Source organism: Solanum dulcamara, chromosome 1, assembly GCF_947179165.1.
Source record: "Solanum dulcamara chromosome 1, daSolDulc1.2, whole genome shotgun sequence".
In the NCBI taxonomy this organism is placed as follows: Eukaryota; Viridiplantae; Streptophyta; class Magnoliopsida; order Solanales; family Solanaceae; genus Solanum; species Solanum dulcamara.
The window spans coordinates 12,958,170-12,973,606 of NC_077237.1; the positions used below are offsets into that span (position 1 = coordinate 12,958,170).

The 15,437-nt window shown below is 35.4% G+C and overlaps 1 protein-coding gene across 1 annotated transcript; it reads right to left on the reverse strand.

The window, feature by feature from the left end:
- Positions 1–1,712: 1,712 nt before the first annotated feature.
- On the reverse strand, positions 1,713–4,609 carry LOC129887321 (vetispiradiene synthase 2-like). The gene is made up of 7 exons (XM_055962383.1): positions 4,449–4,609; positions 3,885–4,155; positions 3,296–3,668; positions 2,718–2,936; positions 2,475–2,613; positions 2,136–2,381; positions 1,713–2,045 (listed from the first exon to the last, which is right to left on the reverse strand). The coding sequence occupies exons 1-7, from the start codon at positions 4,560–4,562 to the stop codon at positions 1,746–1,748; spliced, it is 1,662 nt and encodes a 553-aa protein (XP_055818358.1). The 5' UTR covers positions 4,563–4,609; the 3' UTR covers positions 1,713–1,745.
- Between the last annotated feature and the right edge of the window lie 10,828 nt (positions 4,610–15,437).

Sequence of the window (15,437 nt, forward strand, 5' to 3'; positions counted from 1 at the left end):
TAACCTTTACCATTAAAGGGTGAGTTAACAAGATTCATTCCTGGATAATCTGAAGCATGAAGATAGAAAGGATGGGTGTGATCTGTCCCAGAGTTGGTGGTATTTTCGGTGTCTGTAGAGCTACCAGAAGCGACATCTGTTGGTGTCACCATTGTTGAATTGAGAAATGAACATTAAAGATGAAGAAAAGGGAAGAAGAGGCAACAAAGAGACTAGATTCTCAAGGTTGCTCTGATACCATGTAGAAAACAAGAGACCAAGAATGGGATTTTTTTTTTGCTGTTACTTTACTGCCAGGAATGACAATATATACAAGTATAAAAGATAAAACAAAAATACAACCCATACTAGTTTTAAATAACAATAAACCCATGCTAGTTATAAGAATAATAAAAACCATACTAGACCCATACATATTGTGAAGCATCTGTGATATTCCAACACATTGCAACAAGAGCTTGAGTTTTCTCTTCTTCCATGGTTGCTTGTTGATCTTTATCAACTTTATCAATTTCAATTCCAACATGCTTCTTACTAGTACGTGTGGTGTACTAATACTATTCTTACTACATCTTTTTTAGGGTGCAGATGTGTTACGGGTTGATTAGAAATCTCTTATGTGAAGCAACGAGTATAATCATGCTCAATTTTTGTATCTCTTTTTCCCACAGAAGTTACGTTGTGTCTTTTTTGTGTTAATCTGATTAGAGACTCTTGTACATGCCTAGATTAGATCCTCAGAGTTAGTTGTTTAGTTTTGATTATTTTCTTATTAATGTTATAAGATTTGTAAATTTGATATTAAAATGTATGTCATTATTTAAAAGATTTGAAAACTCGCTTTCTATATATTCTTGATTGAATGGTAAAAATTCATCTATCTAATTGGAAATAGGATAAGTGCTCGTAGATTCCGTAATTTGAATCGTGACAATTATTTTAGATTTAATAGGGTGTGGAATCCTTTATTGTTGGTGAGAGCACATGAAACTTGATAAGCGGATAAAGTGTGTGTCATTTTTCAATTAGATGAATTATGATCAATAAAAAGTTACATTGTGATAAAAGAGGCAAGGCTCGAAACATTGGTGTGACTTAATATACAAATTATATACATTTGTCGTCTACTTTTCTTTAGAACGGTTCAAATAATTATTTCTTGATGATTTAACATTTGAACTTGAAATTTTGACTTTAAAGATATTGTAGATGTCTCACATGCCTCACATTAATTGTTGGTGCCAAACAAAGTCATAAAAATTAAGGTGCCTTGATGTGCTAAGAATTTGAGTAATTTTATTTTGCTTAAGGACAACCAAAAACTTAAATTTAGGGAAGTTAATGAGTTGGGATTTTTCCAACCTTTTTTTAAAAATCTTTTTCTTGAGTTTTAAGTTTCATTGAGTATGATGTAATTGTCAAAACATGGACAGGAAACGATGGAAATCATATATTAATCTATATTGCTATTAAAATTATGTAAAAAGGTCAATGAAAAAGAAGAAGAGAAAACGGAATTAAAAATAAAATGCTTGACAGATATATTAAATTGAGTGATACTCTAAATGCACAAACAATTTAGTCCTACAAATAAAATAATCAAAGTTTTAAACTTAACTAATAAAGAAAATATGGTAAATTAAAAATTACTTATTAATGAAATTATTGAATAAAGCACAATAATTAATTACATAGGCTTATTTCATTGACCATCTTCCATGTCTAGTCATGAACATCCAAAATCCTTATATATTGATGGGATTCACTAGTAAAGCTTCAATCACAGATTTCACATTATTCTTTGGATCACTATATCCATCTTGATTGTTCTTGTAAACAACATCAATTAGACGTGTTAGATTCACAACACGCATCAAGATTTCAGTTGGCATATTAGAAGGAGTCTTAATGCATTCTTTGTTCAAATCCTTCCATGCATTTTCAGCTATTTCAGAAAGTTCTACACTTGCTTCTTCCACAGACAAATCATTCTCTTGCATATAACATTCTATTCCTGTGATTAGTTGTCCTTTTTCTTTCTCAATCTATAAGGAAAAGATATAGATTCATCATGAGAATGTTATAAACAATGTTTATAAGCAAATGTGTACAAATTTATCTATGACAATATGTACCTTATAAGTAGCTATGTCATCAATAACTCTACCAATTATTGCAGAAGCCACAAGAATTTGTGGTTTATTCATCATCCAATCAAATGTTTTCTTTGATGCTGACTTCATGCCTAATAATGATGCTGGTGCTAGTAGGTAATAAGTTCCAGTGACCAATGCATTACTTAGGTACTCTTTAAATGATGGCATTTTCCCTTCAATGAACCATTCTGCTTCAATATAGTAAGTCCTCACAATTTCTTTCATCTATTCAAGAAATCAACAACATTTAGTTATTACAATATAGTTGAAATTCATAAAATCAAAGGAAAATGATATTAGTGTTTTTAAGTGTCATACCGCTTCTTTGACATAATAAACTCCATTGAATCTATCTTGTTCATTGATTTCTCTTTCATACTCGTTAAGGAGATCGAGAAGAGATGTATATATTGGTTGCATATAGTTTGGGAGTCGATCAACTTCACTTACATCCCACCTATAATGATTAAAAGAAATGTCAATCAATTGCATCCACTCCATATTATCAATTACAACAAAATGATTTGATATACTTTCTCTATTCCAATTTATGTCACATACCGGTCTACAGCCTCTGTGAATATAACTAATTCATCAAGAGTTCCATAAGAGTCGTATGTGTCATCAATGACTGAAATCATAGCTATGCATTTTGCAAGCATAACTCGAGCTCTAGAGTATTGTGGTTCAAAGTACACCCCCAATGTCCAAAAATAACATTCCACCATTCTGTCTCTCACATATGAAAGTTTTGATGCAAAATCCAAATCTTTCCACCACCTTTAAAATAAATAAGAGCAATGTTTAGTTAGCTTAATTAATGATACTCCACAATATAATACTTCCTATGTTTCAACTTTTTTTGTCATGTTTTAACTAGATACGGAGCTTAGGAAAGTAAAAACAATTTTGATCTTGTGGTTTTAAATTAAAGATCTGTCAAATGTATCAAAAAGTACGTCATTTAATTTTGTGATCTTAAACATGCATGATATGATACGTGGAAAGTTGAAATTTAGAAATTGTCAAAAAAGTAAAAAGACATTCTTTTTTAAACGAGTTAAAAAAGAAACTAGGACAAACAAATTAAACTTGAGGGAGTACTCATTATAAGAAACACAAATTCAAGGATAACTTACTGTGTGAGTTCACTAAGCTCTTCCTTGTGTAGCACTTGCAAAAAATTGTAATCTAATTTGGCAAGCCGTAGTAGCTTTTCATTTCTTGTTCCACATTCTTCATATATTGAAATGTTAAAATGTGCTTCAGCTCTTGGGATGCCTCTATGAAGAGATTGCATAAGTGCATGTGTTACTTGTTTCTCAAGAGTAGAATCTAAGGTAGGTGTTATCTTCTCAAGATGGAATGTTGCAAAGATAAGTGCCTCTTCTAATATGTCATCCCCGTGATTCCTAACATGTGTTGCTTCATACAAACTTAGCAATCCCTTTGCATTTGTAAGTAGAGTTTCCTTGAAATTTCCATTGTTGTCCTTGAATTGATTGAAACAATCTAATCACACAACACATTTTGTTATTTCAGAGTTATTATTGGATGTGTGAACAAAGTCTCATAATGATAATTGGAAAGACAAAAAAACGTGGTGACTAGCCCCAAAATGAACAATATCACCATGTTAAGAGTATCATCTGGCTGACAATAATATCATACAAAAACTTAAGACATTCATTGAAACCAAAATTGTAATATTTATGTATATAAACATACCAGAAGAGATTGGATAGCCATGTTGTCTAAACAATCGAAAATATAATGCAACATTGTATAGATCATCCCCTTCATGGATGACATTTAGATCAAACATCTTGCTTAGTTGATCTTCAATCTCCTCCTCAAAGTGATAATAAATACCAAGACGCTCAAGAGTGTCAATCAAATGAATTTTTTGCTCAACGTCATTGCTAGTAGTAGTTCTTATTATCATGTGCTTCACTTCTTCTTTTAAAGCCTCAATGTCCTCCATAACTTTCTCGGATATCTGTAAATGTAATGCTCATTGTAAATAATTTTGTTAAAGCTACTATATAGAATGAAAAAAAAAAGGTGATTAAAAGACAATTAAATCACCATGTGCAATCAGATCATTTTATAACAGTCATCTATTATAACAACATTTAATGACCAAGTTCTATTTGGAACCAATCGACTTTTCATGATAATATGATAGGTTGTATGTTCTCCATTACAATACTTCACTATAAACAGTCAAAAAAAAATATCTAGACAAACTGCATTGTTATAAAAAAAATTTAATTGTATAAATATATTTACCTGATTATCCGTGGTAGAAACGCTTAGAATATTTCCCCACATACTAGGAGAAAAATTAGCCTCTGGGCGAAAAATCCCATTTTGATGATTTACATTTCCATCCAATGAAGTCATTGTTGCTATATTGTGGATATACTTGCAAACACTGAAAAATTATTCAAATGTTGGGTTTTTCTTGCTTAGTCATTTGCCATTGTTGTATGTACTTATATAGAGAACTATAATAATTTACAATTTGAGAGAAACACATTTTAGAAATTAAAGTAGTCTCAGGCGGCATACCATAAAAAATTCTATCTATGAGTTCTAGCAACATATAATCTTAAAAAATGACTTGGGTATACTATTGTTGAATTACAATTGTGACTTTCAACGGTCCAACTAAGACTTATTTTACCAAAAAATAATTTTAAAGTAATATGAAAAGTATTATAAATTTGAATAAATTTTAAAATAATTGTTATGTTTTGCATTAATTTGATTAAATTTTAAAGATAAATTAGATTACATTAATTCGATATTTTAAAATTAAAATTTAGATATTAAAAAAACCTATACGAAAATTTTCTATAAGGTATATTTTTTTCATGTCAATATGATGAAAAATACATCTTAAAATATTATTTCTTTCGTTTATTTTTACTTGTCAAATTTAAACTCGGCACACTTATATAATGAAATATAAAAAAAGAGCCAGCTCTTTTTGTATTAAAATGTTAATATTAAAAAATAAATATTCTGAATGAGCTTGCGTAGTTGATTTCGTTTTCGTCATAATTGTTCTCATGCATTGACTCAAATAATACTATAAAAACATTTTACAACTTATAATCAGCACAACATGAGAGCCCACATTATTAGAAACTCTATAATTGTCGAGCCGCCCTCCATAAACTAGTTATTGACTAAATCACATATACAATGTATTTAAAACTCTTTACAACTTATAATCAGCACAACTTGAGAGCCCACATTTTTAGAAACTCTATTGTCGAGCCTCCCTCCATAAACTAGTTAAAGTCATTGACTAAATCAATATATAATGTATTTAAGACCTTAATCTATTCTATATTTAGCATGAGAGAGAAAAGATGGAATAGTAATCTTCCATGTGAAATGCATGTGATCTCCTTTCTACATTCTTTTCTATTATTTATTTCATAAAGTATATATGATGCTTTTTCATATTTCTTTAATTTACCATAAAGTGGTTAAATTAATAAGGGATTGGAGTAGAGGAAAGTGGATGGCTCGGAGAAACGAATCTAGAATTTTAGATTTATGAGTTTTTAAATAATTTAAAATTAGAAAATGGTTTCATATGTATCCGTATAAATTATAATACATAAATAAACTTTTTTGTTAATTTACAAAACAATATACAAAATATAATGATTTAGGTAATCATGATTTTTTTCTGGAAAATGGGGATTTGGGCTGATTTTTAGGGAGTGGATTAGCGGGTTAATTTTTAAATATTTGTCCCATGCATTCATCCATACTTTTTCCCAAAGATAAAAGAATTTAAATCTCTTTCTCTATTTGTTTCTCCCTCTTGAGTCCTCTCTCTTCACAACTCTTTCAACCATTTTATTTGGCTTTTCTTTAGAACTACTTCCATCATTTATATGGCTTCTCACTCAGAACTCTTTTTATCATTGTTAACCCAATGTCGAAGATGAAGAAGATTGAAAAGTCATCCAACATGCTATTACAATGTTCAACAATTTTTGAATTAAGAACACACCAGTAACATCAATTTTGAATCTCGAGTTTGAAGTTTTCAGTCAAATAGACTTGTCACGATCCAACCCACCGGACTGTGCGGGCACCTAGTCTAACACCTAGATAAGAGAACCCTTACAGAAATAACATGCGGAAGTTTAATAATTGTCAAATACCAATCTAAAAAGTCAGAAATACACCATAATTAAAAAAATTTAAAACTCTAAGTTTTATTACTAGAAACATACTAACACCCCCAAGGATACTAGTCTAAACACGTACAAGAGATTCTAAAAATACAGAGTATAAATAAAAATATGACACAGCTCCCACCATAATAAATGAAGAGGAGAAGTTGTTGGAGACTTATCATCGTCTTCACTTATGAAACATCACTGACACTGCAACTAGACTATGCCAAGTGGCATAGCAAGAGTAGTATCAGTACAAACAACATGTACTGGTAGGCATCATCGGTCAACTCGATACCCACCGTATAATATAAAGAAATCAACAAGAAGAAAGCATGCTTTTAAGGAAATACATCGCTAAACATTTATGCACAACTCTTACCATTCCCGATAACCTCATTAAATTCGTTTAAGCCTAACTCTCATCCCTTCTAGCTGATCCGCTGCCAACTCTAATACAAATTAAGAATTAGCCCTCCTGACACATAAAAGAATTTCCAACTACGGATCACCACTAACTGTGTTTAACCAGCCTACTTCCCTTAGCTTACACACTAATACATGGCCCTAGAGTAATTAACACCTTACTTGAAAGAGGAAAACATTTAGGGGGACTAAGTCTTACCTTCTATTCGTACTGGCCCACCATGGCGGGACGTATCCCGCTCTAGCGGCCGCTAGGGCGGCCTGTCCTGAGGTAAAAACTCTAAATAACCTCTCAATCCCCTTTTTAACTCATGTGCCTACGGACATCAATAATACCTGACTATTAAGTCATTAATCTTACTTCACAATGCATTGACTGATTTCCATTTGTTTACCGATAACCTCATAACTACTATGTGGACGCATCTAGCACCCATAACATAATCCGAATAGGCATATACAAGAACACATTATCAATGTACCATTTTAGGGGTAATATATAACTTTACAAGGTAAATCTCAATTACTATAGTCAATATAGCTATACTTAGACCTTCGGTCCTTTCATATCAACCACTACACAGAATGGGTGTGTTCAATTATGTTTGGGTCAGTTTCTCTATCATTAACCATATAGTCAAGATCAATTCACAGATGATGGTCACACAATGATTCTCTCATGAAACCCCCATACCCAAACCATATATGTGTCGGAACATAACATTCGATCCAATATATATGTCAGAACGTGACACCCGATCCTATATATGAGTCGGAACGTGACACCCGATCCAATATATGTGTTCGTACGCGACACCCGATCCAATATCACAATCACATCCGCAATGAATATTTCACATACTTGCACAATCAAGTAATAGCTTCATTGCATGCAATTGTTCATAATTAGTTATTTCATTAGTTTTTGTTACACCCCACACTCTCGAGCTCGGAATGTCCCTTAAGTTTCTTAGAAGTTATCATGTGATCCACATAAGCTATGACACTATCAAACAACTCTAAGAAAGGGAGAATGTGACACCCCATGATAGGGAAGGTTGGAAATAGGGTCAAGAAAAGTCAGAAGAAGTTGGAGGCCAAGTAATGAGTCGTAGGACTCTACTTACCTATGTAAGCTATTAATTTAGAAGTCTTACATACTTAAGCTACTTAAGTACATATCAAGCTTACGTAGCCCAGATTACATAGGTTCTTGAGATAAGATGAGATTACGAACCCACGAGGAGAAAATGACACATGGACGCAAGGAGGGAGTGACACATGGAAAGAAGCTGAACCAGGCAGCTGACCCACTTTCCTGCTTGGGGGGTGGACTCCACTGCCATATGACATCCCCTAATTGGCAGCATGTATGCGGTGGCCCAATAGGGGCTGGACACTTGTCACCCTTAGGGGCTGACATGTGTCACCTCCTAAGGGCACCTATATATATGTATTATGTGACTAAGAGGCTGGTCATTATCCACAAATGTTCATCCAAAGAAAGAAACAAGAACCCTAATCTAAGAGAGAAAAAGGTGACGGCCAAAGGGAGAAAAAAAAGTAAGTCCCGATTTTATTCCGTGAATTAATTATTTAAGGTATCCTACGGTGATATAGAAGTGTTTGATAATATAAAATTCCAATTTGGGGCAGCAAAAAAATGATACAAATAGCCCGCGCAATTTCAGCACGTTTAGAGAAGTTCCGAGGTGCAATTTTGGCAAGTTTTGGCCAATTTCGGATAAGGTAAGGTTTCTCCTTTCAATTTGGACCTTATGGTGTTATGGAGTGTATTATAGGTCTTTTATATGGATGGAAGTATAAAGTTTTCATAGAAATGTTTAACGTTCGAAGCAAACTAAATTAGAGTCGCTATAGTTAAATTATAGTCGAAATAAGGTGTTGTGTGTGTGGGGTGTTGCTGTAGTGTGGTGGTGTGTTGCAGGGATGGAACATGGTTTAAATGGGGTATAGGTGATGCTGATTGCATCCACATGATCCCCCACTTCGTATAGTTAAAGATTTTATGAAATAAAGATTAAAAATCCTCTTTTGGTATCGTAGTTTTGGGCGAATTGTTTGGAATTATATTGCATCGTATTGTGATATTCTTGTGTTTTATAGCTGCTGGTTGTTGTGGTTGTTGTGGTTGTTGTGGCTGCTAAGTTTTGGGGGTAAAACAGAATTGTTGATAGGGCAAGTTATAGGGGAGGTGTTGTCCGATTTCCGTTAACCCCTTAACTAATTAAAGAACTAGTCGAGAAGGCGAGCGAGGAAACGAGTTCTATGAATACTCGTAGGTAATCTAAGATGCTAGAAAAGTCTAAGGTGGTTGATATTTATATTTCTTCCATGTTAAATAGGTTTGGAGGACGACGACGTGAACGCGATTAAGAGAAGTCTGTAAAAGGTTTGCAAAGCCTATTCCTTCTCTTCTTTTGGCATATCGTAGAGTTAAGTAAAAAGTGATATGATCTCTGAAGTGATTCCATTCCTAAGTGTCTCTTATTCAGTTCTGGATGTTAAACATTTAGGATAGTAAGCTACTTTTCTTGAACCTTTTATATGCTAAGGACTTAATGAATATACGGGCTCCTAGTTGTAGGACTATATGAAAGCAAGTGCTCTAGAGTCCTTACGTGGTTATCATTACTTTAGTACACGTCTAGGGACCCCAAGATACTAAGTAATATAGCCCCTAATGGCATTTAGAGGGCAGCTAATATGATTACACTACTACTAGAGTCCTCAGACGATAGCTTAATCATCTTATACTATCGGGTCTCTGATAGTGATTTAAATTGCATATAGTTACTCACTACTCTACTCGTGAATGCTGTAACCCTTCTATCAATGAGTCCCGAGCCAGGGTATGTTTTCGTGCACAATTTACTGCATTATCCACCGAGTCCCTAACTAAAGGGCTGGGTACACTATACGAGGACATGATAATGCAATAATAGGAAAAACTTGCTAAGTCCCTCACTAGAGGGTCGAATACGTATGTATATATATGATGATGTGATGTAATAAGGTGGTGATAGCATCGGGCCTATGATGGTCCTACAGGTATGATTCACCGAATCCCTAAAAGGGACGGCTATATTGTATAATTTGAGCATGCATGTTTTGACAACTCACAAGGTACACGTACAAGTTTCTTATATGATGTTTTATCCCCTACTTCTGTTCAGATATGCTTCTAGTTATGCTATGTTATATTTTACATACTCAGTACATATGTCGTACTGACCCTCTTTCTTTGGGGGGCTACGTTCATGCCCGTAGGTACAGATATATAATTTGGGGATCTGCCAGCGTAGGAGTTCCACTTAGCAGTCTAGGAGTGCTTCCTTGTGATGGAGCCTAGATTTTGGTACTAAACCCTAATGTATATATTTTTGTTCGCAAGTACGGCGGAGGCCCTGTCCCGCCTTATGTTACTGTTCTTATTATTAGAGGTCTGTGGTTATGTACGTGGGTTGTATATGAGTTGTATATGTATGTATGTACAGTTGTGCTTATCTAACTTGTGATTTGGTCGTTCCCAGTGTTGTGACAACCTTGTCGGCTCACGTGTATGTATGTTATGGAACGGTCCTATATGTTACTATACCCTCGTCGGCTTGTATGTTTTTCTTATCTGTTAGTACACTATAAGTCGAACAGGAAACAGGTTTACTTATAGTTGGAAAGGGTGTACGCGTGTGTCCAGTTTAGACAACCATCACGGCCTACAGGGTGGGGTCGTGACAGTTTCGTTCTATCTTCCCTTTATTAATAATATATCATGACCCTAGTCTAGGGCCTAGACGTGACACGACGAATGAGACACCCAAAAGTACCTCACCTAAGCCTTTTAGCATTAGTTAAGCATTTCATTAGTAATGACATACAATAACAAGTGGAAAGTAAATAAATAAAAAAGGAACCGGGACTAAGGGAAATATCGTGGAACAATAGGCCTTAGCAATTTCAAAACATTTTCCATTCATGACCCAACATACCTCTACTAATAGACTTGGCGGGGCCTAAGACATGTCCCTAGCTCACCCTCAAAATAATATCAAACAATGTTTTCATAAAAGTTTTAATGTTTTACAAAACACGAGCTTAGAATATAAAGGAGGTTGTTCTCGGAATATGGGAACTCACCACAAGTAACCTTCAATCGACCCGAGCTAGCTGCAAGGAGGAGGTCGGGGAGAGGCGTCGGTCCCTACATGGTGATATCATATAGGCAAAAGTATGCGTTAGTACTTTGAATGTACTAAGTATGTGAGTATGCTACGAAATGAAGAACATAAGAGGAATATGAATAAGCAATGTGCATAATGAGTGCATGCAATAGACATCATCATAAGGAACCTTGAAATATTTATTTTGTGGAGAAGTGACCTTAACCGACATTTAAGACCATGAGAGTTATTACATGGAATCCAACATAACCCCCTACGTTGTCACAAGGAGACTACTTGCCGGGTAGAACTCCGTCAACTTTAGCATTATTTAACTTTAACGTTATTGGCTTATTGTGGATCCAGTAGCCTAAATAGCCTACAAGGGCTCCTATGTTGGCGCATAGTTAATGCATCATGAGACTTTACTTAAGGACCCCTTAGGTCAAGTCCCCATCTACATACTACATTCGGTGTTAGGTCAATCCCACAGAATAATATTTAAATAGCATAATAACACAAGCATTGTATAACTTTAGACATCAAATCATTATCGGTGAAATAACTCATTAAATATTTCATTTGATTCAACTATGTGAGAATTATCCTTTCACTTTGAATCCATTCCTTGGCTAAGAAGCCATTTTATCAATCAATCATTTCATAAAGACTCCCCTTCGTAAATATTTACTTCATAACATTCATTGGAATCAAACTTTATTTCAACTTTACTTTATTATAGGAAATTAGGTGGGTTCATTTCAAAAAGAGACCTTCAAAGACATTTAAAGGATACTTGTATGCGTGAGAATGATATGAATGCATCCAATCAAACATCTTAAAAATAACCCACCATATGCACTTTAAAACTACCTTTCAAACCTTCATATAAGTACCTTGATAAACCATCCATTTCATGTAAATAAGGATCACCATAAGTCAACATAGCCAAATAAACTTCAAATATTCAAGAATCTATACATTTGAAATTGTAGTATGAAAATCCATAAAATTTCTCATCACTTGAAATTAGGAGTCTATATACATATATATCAATAGGAGTAAATAACTTAAAATATACCATAATATATGCATTTGGAACCATTATGTAAAATACCATAGGATTTCATCATTTAAAATTGGTATACTAAGTTGAGAAAACATTTGGACTCCATGGGTGAAAGAACCCATGGATGAAAACCCACATACCTTAGAGAACAAATTCTCAAATGCAAACTTGAGAGTAATAGAGACTTGAAGAACCTTGAATAGAACCCTAGATTTTCTTCTTGAAACCCTTGGGAGAACTTTAAGAGGAGAGGATTTAGTGTTTTAGTCTAATTGTGAGAAAATAAGAGAGTTAGAAGGTTTACGATCTTTAGATAGGGTCAATTTAGTCCCCAAAACGACCTCACTTTGGTTTAAAACACAAGAAGAGACTAAAATGACCTTAAAATCTGGAAAACAAGCTAAATAATCTGCTGGCGCGATAGCTGGCGCAGCGCGCCAACACCCAAACTACTGAGGCTAGTTTCGGACGCTATAGTGGCGTCGGGCGCCACTGAAGCGCCAGGCCAAAAATTTTTGCAGTGATAGTTTGTCGTAAAATGGTCATAACTTTTAAGTACGAACTCAGAATGAGGTAAACTTGGTGGAGTTGAAAAGAAGACTCAAAGACCTTTAATTTGATAGGCCATGGTCCACCAATTCATTATATTCTAGGAGATATGGTCATTTGAAGTTGAACTTATTCCGAACTCGTACGAAAACTTAGCCGGTGGAAGTTCTTTGGACTTGGCTTGGTGTTAAAGGTCCCTTATGACCCCTAAACACATATAATACACTTAAAATACTTAGGAATTGATCCCAATTCATATATGAAATTAGTAGTCATCGGCCTCAAGCCTATACGGCTATGAAGAATGGTCCGGGTCTTGACATGGAAATTTTCAAGGCGTTACAAAATCTCCCTCTTAGGAACATTCATCCTCGAATGAGATTCATTAGCATAGAGGGGGGCGTGGCACGAGGACTAGAAGCCCAACATATATACAATGACACTTGTAAGGCATCAAACATGAAATCATTAAATTTAAGCATAAAACATAACTTTAAAATCAAATTTCATGAACATGCATGCATATGAGGACTTAAAAGAACCGAAACATAGGAGTCTTAAACATTAAGTGTGAGTAACTTAGTACCTTAGACTTGAGTAGAATGGAAAAGGTGAGAATAACGTTTCATCATATCCGTTTCCGCTTCCCATGTAGCACTTTCAGCTTGTTGATTCCTCCAAAAGACTATAACAGATGCAACCTCTTTGTTCCTCAACCTCTTAATTTGCCGGTCCAAAATTTCAACCGGGACCTCTTCATAGGTCTAGTTTTCTTCAACATTCGCTACTTCCAAAGGAACAATAGAATTAGGATTACCCACACATTTTCTCAACATAGACACATGAAATACTGGGTGAACCATGGCCATTTCCAATGGTAACTCCAACTCATAAGCAACTTTGCCAACATGCCTTAATATTTTATACGGCCCTACATACCTAAGGCTCAATTTTCCTTTCTTACCAAATCGAACCACACTCTTCATGGGTGAAACCTTCAAATACACCCAATCATCCACATTAAACTCAAGATCCCTTCTTCTAGTGTCGGAATATGATTTTTTGATGACTTTGAGCCATCTTCAACCTTTCTCTAATGAGATTCACCTTCTCTAAAGCATCAAGTACCAAATCGGGGCCCAACAAGGTCATCTTACCTACTTCGAACCAACCAACCGGGGATCTACATCGTCTTCTATACAAAACCTCAAATGGCGCCATCTCAATACTTGAGTGGTAACTATTATTATAGGCAAACTCGATGAGCAGTAGATGATCATCCTAATTTTCTTTAAACTCCAACACAAAGCCCTTAACATATCCTCTAGTGTTTGAATTGTCTTTTTGGCTTGTCCATCGGTTTGAGGATGGAATACGGTGCTCAACTTTACCTTAGTACTGAGGCCCTTTTGAAATGATCTCTAAAAGTGAGAAGTGAATTGGGTACCACGATCTGAAATAATGGACAACGGCACACCATGCAACCTCACCAACTCCCGAATATACAACTTAGCATAGTCTTCGGCACTATCGGAAGTCTTAACCGATAGAAAGTGAGCCGACTTAGTCATTTTATCAACAATTACCCAAATCAAATCATGACGCTTCTGGGTGTGAGGCAAACCCACTACAAAATCCATATTCACATCTTCCTACTTCAAAGTAGGAATTTCAATGTCTTGGGCTAGGCCATCCGACCTTTGATGTTCGGCCTTCACTTGTTGGTAATTCGGACATTCAGACATGAACCTCGCTATGTCCTTCTTCATTCCACCCTACCAATAGAATTCTTTTAAGTTTCGGTATATTTTCGTTGAACCGAGATGAATGTAGTATGAAGAATTGTGGGCATCCTTCAAAATCAAGCTCCTTATGCCATCTACATCCGGAACACATAATTGACCTTGGTAGTATAGCACCCCATCCCCCCTTGGGAAAAGACCCCTACCTTCTTTTCCTTCACCAACTTCTTTAATTCAACAAACGTCAGGTCAAGATCTTGAGTTGACTTAACATCCACCACCAAAGAGGATTCGGACCCGTTTTGAACAACCTTGCCACCATTATTGGTACCACACAACTTCACCTCTAATCTAGCCAACCGGTGAACATCTTTCACCAACTCCCTTTTCCCTTCATCAACATGGGCCACACTCCCCATAGACACTCTACTAAGTGCATCGGCAACCACATTGGCTTTACCCAGATGATAATGCACACTCATGTCATAGTCCTTGAGAAGTTCTAGCCACCTCTTTTGTCTTAGATTAAGGTCATTTTGGGTGAACACGTATTGAAGACTTTTGTGATCGGTATACACATCCACATGCACCCCATAGAGGTAATGCCGCCAAATCTTCAAAGCAAAAACAACGGCCGCCAATTCAAGATCATGGGTAGGGTAGTTATGCTCATGCACCTTCAATTGCCAGGAAGCATAGGCTATGACCTTGCCATTTTGCATTAAGACACAACCCAAACCAATTTTTAAAGCATCACAATAAACCACAAACCCTTCTAATCCTTTCGTTAGAGTCAAAATAGGAGCGGAGGTAAGTCGATCTTGGAGAAGTGACTTGCCCCTTGTAATTGATTGAACAAGTCATCTATTCAAGGATTTGGGTACTTCTTCTTAATAGTTACCTTATTCAATTGCCGGTAGTCTATGCGCATTCGAAGTGACCCATCCTTCTTCCTTACAAATAGTACAGGAGCACCCACGGTGAAATACTGGGCCTTATGAACCCCTTTTCTAACAAGTCCTTTAATTGTTCCTTCAACTCTTTCAATTCTACCAGGGTCATTCGATAAGGATGAATAGAGATAGGTTGGGTGTCGGGGAGGAGAT